At 39.6% G+C, this 9,332-nt stretch overlaps 1 protein-coding gene across 1 annotated transcript; it reads right to left on the reverse strand.

Annotated features, from left to right (window-relative positions):
- Positions 1 to 3,654: 3,654 nt before the first annotated feature.
- gpr157 (G protein-coupled receptor 157) lies at positions 3,655 to 9,056 on the reverse strand. The gene is made up of 4 exons (XM_084068262.1): positions 8,330 to 9,056; positions 6,619 to 6,832; positions 6,115 to 6,306; positions 3,655 to 5,198 (listed from the first exon to the last, which is right to left on the reverse strand). Exons 1-4 carry the CDS (start codon positions 8,701 to 8,703, stop codon positions 5,019 to 5,021), a joined length of 960 nt encoding a protein of 319 aa, XP_083924388.1. The 5' UTR covers positions 8,704 to 9,056; the 3' UTR covers positions 3,655 to 5,018.
- Positions 9,057 to 9,332: the final 276 nt, after the last annotated feature.

The raw sequence follows: 9,332 nt of genomic DNA on the forward strand, positions 1-9,332 counted from the left end.
GCAGCATGCTGCAGACCTCAGAAATGAATTCATCAAGCTAAACTAAATTAAAAGTGTAAAATGTAATAACTATATGCAGCAGTAAGCATACTGCGGACCTTACCCATCACGCACAGATAAAGAAATGCAATACAAAACAGAATCATACTACAAAAATCAGTGCAGTGGAACCCAGCCAACACTTTCAGCAGCATACTTATGCCTGATGTCAATCTCAGATACGTAGATAGCGATCCACAAAAGCTTCAAGTTCCACAAGCATGCAGAACACCACCTAGATGAACTTTTGGAAAGACACACACAAGAGCAAGCATGCAAGCCTTCTCGTCTGGACGCTGTGGAGATCTGTAAGCAAACAGCTGGATTATATCATTCACTCATGGTGAACGTAGTAGCGTTCATGGCTGCAGACCGGCAACCTGCTGCTTCATTGTGAATGCTGGAATCAAGCAGCTGAAGAGTACTGTAGCTGTACCGTTTGCAATAAGCAGACCGCAATGCATCTTTAAGACTTTGTTTGCAATAAGCAATTATTTTAAATTGCAATTATCATCATAAGTTTTCTTCTTTCTGCAACCATCCAATGAAACTTAACCCAGCAGCACCTGTATGAGTCAGAGACAAGTAAACCCCCTTTATCCTTGCAATGAATAATGACTATTATATGATTTCCGCCTTTCACCTGCTGTGTTTTTTGTCCAACTCGAGATGTGGCCAGACGGTGCGCACTTCCTTTAGTACTTAAACAGACAAAGTATGCATCTGAAAATATTTTTGTGAGAAATAAGCAATGCACTAGATAACGTGCCTCAGTCAGCAGAACTCCCTCTGTCTGCCCACTGCTGACACTATGTTACTATGTAGCAGTAACCTTTTTCCTGTAGCATGATTAACATTAGTATCCTCATCATAGTAGTAGCAGCTCAACTGCAGTAGAATGAGTAGCACGATAAAATAGTAGCAGCATTTAGCCAAGCATGATTTATAGCTGTAATGTTAGCAGCAAGTATAAGTAGCTTTTTAGTAGTAGAATCAGTATCTCACACTTTTAGAACTAACAGCAACCCAACCTGAACCTTCCCGGCATCCGTGATGGAAAGAAGGTCATGCCATCAAAAGCCTTGGATCACCATAATAGCAGTCGCTCATAAACAAAACAGAAGCAGTGTGAATTCAAGCAATGAATATCCCTTTACAATGACATGGTTAGCTAAAAGTGAAGTAACATGCAATTAATTCAATGCACTATGAATCCGCTCCCTGCATCTAAGTCATAAGCTGATAGAATTGAAGCAGCAGAGAATCAGATTAACCTTTGCTTGCCCTCTAAATGGCACCCCCTGGAGGACAACCCACTACAATTGAAGCAATCGCCCCATTTCACAAGACTTTAAATCCACCATGAAGTAATTATCTATTTAAGCATCTGCAAACTAATCCACCCACATAATAGTTACCTGAACTTGAGCGATAAATTAAGTGAATAGAACAGGAATGCAGAAATAACAGCTTCACTGAGTGGATTATATTAACTTGAATATCCCCTGATAGTTGTGTACCTTATTTAACATGACATGATAGTTGTGTACCTTATTTAACATGACATGATAGTTGTGTACCTTATTTAACATGACAGTTACACTGCCATAATGCCTGCACATGACCAGTTAAGAAAGAAAACACCCTTGCCTTCACCTTATTCTCACACGGTAGCATTGAACTGAATTGACCATGATATGACTGTGTCAGTTGCATAGACTACAATACCCAAGATGCATGCTGTATTGTATGAGACTTCCTGATTACTCCCAAGGAGTAGTCACGTGACACCACCACGGCGTGTTGCCAGATTGTAAGAAAAACAAGCGCCAAGTCTATAAAAACAAGTCGCAAAACAAGTGTTTAGAATATTAAACATTTTTTGTACCATGATTACATATGAATATGGGGTTCCTTCACATGAACCCTGTTTAGTAATCATATTTGCTAGTGACTTAACAGAACACAATCCCAAAGTCGCTTATAATAAGCAGACATGGCAACACTGATTTGATACACATGCTGTGATTTCCTTTCCTGGCTTGAATACATGTCTAAATTTTGACTTCTTGTCTTATATTATGCCCCGTTGCACACAGATTGTCTACGACAGCTTTGATAAGTATAAACATATTATAAAAGCATTTGTGCTAGCAGAGCACTACAACTGTTGGAAGCTCTGCTTGAAGCTTCAGCCAACTAGATGGTACTGCACCATGTATTGTGGGTATTCCCAGAGTCAAGAGTGCCTCAGCAGAACAGCATTAGAACTTAGAAGCAGTACTTATTTTGGAAAAATCAAACTTTCGGCCCAAAAATGTAGCTCCATATATTCCTATACCTGAAGCCATAAAATGCTAAAATAGCCACGTTTCATTACCTGATGAAAGCTCTTTAAAACCACTGAAATGTCTTCTGCTGGGAATAAAAGGAAGTAGCCTACATGGGGAGCAAGCTGCTGTGTTAACTTTGCAGCGCTGTACAAACAAATCAAAGTTTTTACATGGCAGCAAGCATGCTGTTAGCTTTAAGCTACAAACAATTCGAGCTTTCCACATGCTATGTTACCTTTAAGCTATAAACAATTCAAGCTTTCCACATGTTATGTTAGCTTTAGCTACAAACAATTCAAGCTTCCACATGGGAAGGAAGCATGCCATGTTAACTGTGCAGTTCTGTATAACAACAAAGATTCTACATGCAGCAGCATGCTATGTTAGCTTTTAGCTACAAATAATTGAAGCTTTCCACATGGGAAGCAAGCATGCTATGTTAACTGAGCATTGCTGTATAACAACACAGCTTCTAAACACATGGCAGCACGCATGCTATGTTAGCTTTAAGCTACAAACAATTGAACTTTCCACATGGGAAGCAAGCATGCTATGTTAACTGTGCAGTGCTGTATAACAACCAAGCTTCTAAATGCAGCAGCATGCTATGTTAGCTTTAAGCTACAAACAATTGAAGCTTTCCACATGGGAAGCAAGCATGCCATGTTAACTGTGCAGTGCTGTATAACAAACAAACTTCTAAATGCAGCAGCATGCTATGTTAGCTTTAAGCTACAAACAATTCAACTTACCACATGGTGAAGAGAGTAGCCTACAAACAAATCAAGCTTCTACTGTCTGGGCAGCAAGCATGCTGTATTAGCTTTGTGCTACAACAATTCCTAATTTCTACATGGCAGCAAGCATGCTATTCGCTTAAGCTATGAGCACATTAGTGTTTGGCAGCAATAATAGAAGAAGCATTGCTGCTGTAGCAGTGGTAAAGTCAGCATCATAAGCAGACTCATCTCATATAGCACCAAAATATCATAGAGCAGCGCACAAAGCAGTAGATGAGCAGCAGATGAAGCTCGCAGCAGCTAGCAAAATGCATTGGTTCAGCAACCAAGAAAGACCTAGAGAATATGAAGCCATATTTATAGGAACCTCTTTGCTCAAGCATGAGCTGTGATTGGATAATGAGTGTGTGATGTAATGACCAGCTGGGCTGTGAATGGGGAATAGAAAGCTGATGTTCACATCAGCTGACTGACTGCTGGTTACAGCTTTGGCGTGCACGACTTCCGTGTCCTGCATGAACTAACGCTATGCTTCATTTGTGGCATGTTGCTAAGTTGGGTTGGAAGCCAAAAACAACTGCTCTCAAAGGAGAAGTGAGGCTTATATATCACTCAACGGCATCAGTTTTCAGAGAGTATAGACAACACACTCTGATGGCACTTCACACATGGCCACAGCATGAAATGATTGAAACTTTATTTGGTGTCGTTTTGGCTGAAGACTTTCTGCAACTACAGCAAGAAAAACAAGTTGCAACTCTGGTCATGGATGAAACAATAGGTTTGGAGTGAAATCTTCCCAGTCTCAAAAATCTCATAAAGACAGTCAATATCTAAATACAATTTCGATAGAATGATCATGAGTTAATTCACCCAAATGTATTTATTAAAGTATGAGTGATTGGAGCAGCATGCTATAGCTATTCTGTATAGCTGAAAAAATGTAAACAAGGCATTCTTGTCCCCACGTCATAATTAAATTATACAGTTAAAAAAGATATTAGGCCTGGCAGTCTATATTTCTTAGGCATTCATTTTGTGTTGTGCTTGAGACAAAGTACTTGCCAAAGCCATGTGATATAAAGTTTATCTAGAAATCAAAGTCCACAAATCCAATGTGCTGTGTTATGTAAAAAGCTTAAGCTAATTAGCTTACAGAAATAAGCATGAAGCCCCATTTAGCAACATAAAACTGACCAGGGGTAACATGACACATACAGCACATCAGTGCACACAAAATAATATAAAAGTTTTAAACTGCATTATTACAAGGACTGATATTAAGATAAATAAAAAATCAACACCATAAAAAAGTACAATCAAGAGTAATTTCACAGGAATAGGCTAAACCTAAACTTTGAAAGCCCTTTCACTTAATATATTATATTAAAAAAACAAGCACAAACTATGTATATACAATACATCTAATGTGTTCCATGTGGCCAAATGATATCGGAGATCAAGTAATAGAATACTATTTGAAGCATCATAAGCCTGATTTATGCTTAGTTGCGCTCAAGTGTCACACATGAAAATACTGTAACTGATCTACAGGTTCACAGCACAGCACAACACGATCTGTTGTGAGCTTGTAGATCTACTATTTTGGTGCGCACAAGAATAAGTATAAATCAGGCTGTACATGCGCCACGGTCCTCATCATCCAAAGTGCATGTGATATACATATACAGTACGTCCCCTAAGGCAGATGTGCATGCACATGCAGAATTTCCCCAGCCATCTTTGCAGGCACTTGCTCTAATGAGGCTGGTGCTGAGCTGGTGCTCTTCTCCAACCCCTTCATCATTTTCCTCATCTCCTTCCCAACCATAAGAAATGATCCATTGGCCCTAGCCTGGCGTAGCTAGACTAGATTCGTCTGGTCCCAGGCTACATTGGCCCGGGCTCAGCTAGTGCTCTCTTCGGTCACAAGCTGAGGCCTTTGGGAAGAGTCTTGTGAGCGGGGGGACCCTGTTCGGCACTTACAGCAGCAGCAGAACATTGCTGAGAGACGCGTGCGGATGGGCTGGGTGCACAGAACGAACATGATGCAGTTCGCTGCACCCTGGAACGTGTTGCCAATGCCCTGGAGGAGCAGATGGAAAGCATTAAATGTTAACGGTAATCATTCAGGGGATTCACTGTAATTACGGTATGCAAACATGGCCTTGCATACAAGTTCAATCGTGTAAACAGAAGTGTAAATAAACACACAGTAGCATACACACAGATATATAGGGCTGCTCGATTATGGCAAAAATCATAAGCACAATCATTTTGGTTATTTAACATGATTACTCATTGATTTAGGAAAAATCATGTAATTATTGAACTTTTGAAAAGAAATGTGTCTTTTTAACAATATGTATTTTAATAGTATGGATGTAGCATTAACAAAGACAAATGATAGTGTTTGTGCGATCATTCTAACTATTACAAGTAGGCAATGTCCCGAGCATCTGAACAATGGAGTAAGTAATCACAAAATGTGATGGTTGCAGCTTGTCTTTTACTCTTACAGTATTAAACACACATCTAATACCCTGTTTTCACATAGCACAAATATAACAAAACAGGTTATAATCATGTTTATAGTACTTGTTATAAATGAACATTCATTTGAATGAATGATGAAAGATGAAAATGTCAACATCAGAAACCTTGTATCTCCATATTACAACGTTCAATGTTTTTCCTTTTTTCCTAAATGCTTTGTACGCAGATCTACAAGCTCGCAACGCGCCGCATTGTGACAAATTGTGAGTTTGTAGATCTGCTATTTTCGCTACTTAAAAACAAATGTTTTAAAGTGAAAGTGGTTAAGTGTGCCTGTGGGGCTTATTAAACCGATGAAATGTAAACAAGGGCTTGTGACTAAATAATAACTACATTGGATCCATTGCAACACAGGTTCTTTTTTTAATTTCCTGAAAAGTAACCGTTTTGCACATACAAGGTTTCCGCCCAAAAGCAAAGCAACGATATGCTGGAGCTCAACTCACATGCAAAGTGACAAGTACTGGGTTCTGCCCGGCAGGGGAGCCTACTAGCAGCAGTACAAAGCGCACTGTGCTCCACATACGCAGGGCAATGAAGATGATCGGGATGAGGGTGAGCTTCCGGTCAGCCATGGAAGAGGAGTTGGACAGAGGGCTGCTGGCCAAGAGTGGACGGTACTCAGACAGGGCTGCATGCTAAATGAGACACATGACAAGTTAAGACTTCTGCTAAACTAATACATATCGTTATAAGAGTGGGATTTATGAAAGTAATAATGATGATAAGCAGAATTTAAACTTAATTCAGGTTCTATGATGAAAGTATTGAATAGCCACAAAGTGCAACATTCAGGATTTGTCTAATGTGTTCTTGTTTTTTTTTGTTGCTTTACATGGCTTTGGCATGGGTGCCCTAAGCACAATGTGTGTTTTGAAACATTATCAGCACAAGACTTATTCAGACCACAGAAGGGAGTAGTCAGACAGATATTTGAGTTGGATTCTCACTGCTCTGTGGATGTGCCTCTTGATCAAAATGTAGAGGACAGGGAGCATGATGTAAGCCAGGACTTCCCAGATCTTCCCCGTCAGAAACATCCACAGCACATGGTCAGGAGCCTGGATCTTCACCCAGCACCACCCTACGGACACCTCTGATGCATCGAACCCAATCTTATTAAGGCACAGAGCTGCAGTAGTAATGGCCAATGGAACACCCCAACTAGACAGGAAACAGAAGAAACTTCTTGACAAATAACCAAATGTTGCAATTACTTCCTCAAAGATCTTCCTGTTTAATCATGAGTGTATTTGGTGCATGTGTTCTATTGTGTAACTTTGTAGCACAAACTGTGTACTCCTAAAATCCTTACAAATTTACCTCAAAATGTAGGGAACAATATTGGTAAGATTTGCACTGTGCCATCTTACTTGTTGGTGTAAGTCTTTGGCAAATTATTGACCAACCTCTGAAAGAGGCCTTTTGCTCCAATGCAGGGGACGTTTTGCCCCAGACACAGTTGTCAATAAATATTCACTTACAAAAAACAAAACACAAAAAACACACCCAAAATATGTTGTAATTTCTTTCCTCTAAACAAGTTATTATTTATCCCAAGTCCTTCCTAGTGAGTAGTGATATATCAACAATAAGTTAATGTTGTAATTTTTGGACAAAAAGATACATTTACCTCAATATCGTTTTGGTGGAATAAACTAGAGGACCGTGGTCAAATGAGATCATAAAATGTTGCATTGATCAAGACTAGTGGGATAAATATATATTAAAATAACATGTGTTACTTCTGTTTTGTATATATTATATATACAGACATATGGGGGGCCTTTTACCCCAAGGGGGTAAAAAGAGATTTTTAACATTTCTCTATGTATAGGCTATACATAGAGATTTTTTATAATCTCACTTTTTACCTGGTAATGACAATGTACTATTGCTTATTTAACTGCACAAAATATTTGGTGGATGAGCCAAAAGTATCCTAAAGTCACAGCCTTAAGTCCATCCGCACAGATCCGATTCTACCTCTACCTCCAGGTAAATGTGCAACTGCTAAGATAGTTATTCTCATACATCCTCACCTCAGTTGTTGGGAAACACAACTAAAACTCGTATAAATTGAATTGCAGTAGCAAAAGTAATAGGCCAAAGTCCTTAGTCCCAATTTACTAGCCATGGATCACAAGACGGTCATCTGTCATGATGACCGTCATGGATGAACTTCACAATAGTGTTAGCAATTTCTCCCTTTTTGATCCATGCATCTACATAAACGTTCAGATTTCAATTATAAAGTGCATTCCCCATGGCCACGGATGTTACAATTATGTACGGCCCTCAGAACTACCCGTAATGTCCGTATTGTTCAATAAAAAGCATTTTAATTCCGATCGGTGGCCATTTTCTCATAGTTATAATGTATCAGAGTGCAATTCACCTCCCAACCGATAGGATCACGTAGTTGAAAGCACAAGAAAAGAATACGGAGAAAATGGCCACCAATCGGATTAAAATGCTTTCTATTGAACAATACGGAAATTACTGATACTTTTGAGGGGCCGAACATAATTGTAACATCCGTAGCCGTGAGGTAAGCACTTTGAAATCTGAACGTTTGTACGGACCAAAAAGGGAGAAAGTGCAAAGACTACTTAGAAGATAACCCATGTCAGTCATGTATCAGGGCTACTACTTACTTACCTGACAATGTGGAAAAACAACACCAAGCTGTCTGCAAGTCTTTGGTTGGACCTCACGATGAAAACGTACAGGTAAATGGCTATAGCAACAGTCCAGAAAAAAGAGCTCGTGTTTGCAAACGTAGATATTGCTCCTTGGGCGACACAGTCTATAGAATCTGACTTAAAAACTTTCCAGGCTCCATAAGCGTATGAGGTCGCAGACAACCAGTCTGAAACCGACAGATATACCAGGAGTTTTCTTGGAGTCGTCCTCAAATCTGACCAAAATATGTATACAAATATAATGAGTGAAGAGCCGAAGAACGAGAGAGCGCACGAAATCAAAACAAGCACTTTTTCCGAAATGTACACAACAGTCTGGTTTGGATCCATTACTTCATTTGAGACTGCATGTGATGTTTGTTTTCAACGTATTAATAACACATGCATGTTTACAAAATGCTCTTCCGGACAAGTAGGCTAGACTATTCCACTGGTTTAGGTTCCTTATTTGCACAAAGTCTTCCCAGTTCCCACATAATATCCCATTCGAGTTATTAGACTACATAAAACACAACCAGGCGAGTGAGTGAGTCCATCCATATTATCGCTGTACGGAGTTTCTTCTCCATAACAGCATTCCTTTCCTTGCAGTAGGAAGTCAGACAATACTTTGTCCTAAAGTTGTTTAACTCCTCCCTGCTTCTCCTTTTTAAGACCTTCACCCCGGAACCCAAAGCAATAGGAGGTTCCTGAACTGCAGAGCCTGACTGCACTGCTATGATGTACCCTCCTAACACCAACCTTACTCTAATGTAGTGTCTTCAACGTTATTCAGACCAAGGACCCCTAGCTGAGAGAGAGAGATGAAGCAGGGACCCCCATTGCATACTTTATAAAACTGTGTTGCAGAGTAAACTTTTTCATAGGTTTCATAGATAGTTGGAATGTTGGATTCATGCTAATGTGTATTTTCATATAGTTAACCTTATAAACCCTCAATATTTAGTCAACTTGACCAT

Source organism: Gymnoscopelus microlampas (genome assembly GCF_963454915.1).
Source record: "Gymnoscopelus microlampas genome assembly, chromosome: 10".
Lineage (NCBI taxonomy): Eukaryota > Metazoa > Chordata > Actinopteri > Myctophiformes > Myctophidae > Gymnoscopelus > Gymnoscopelus microlampas.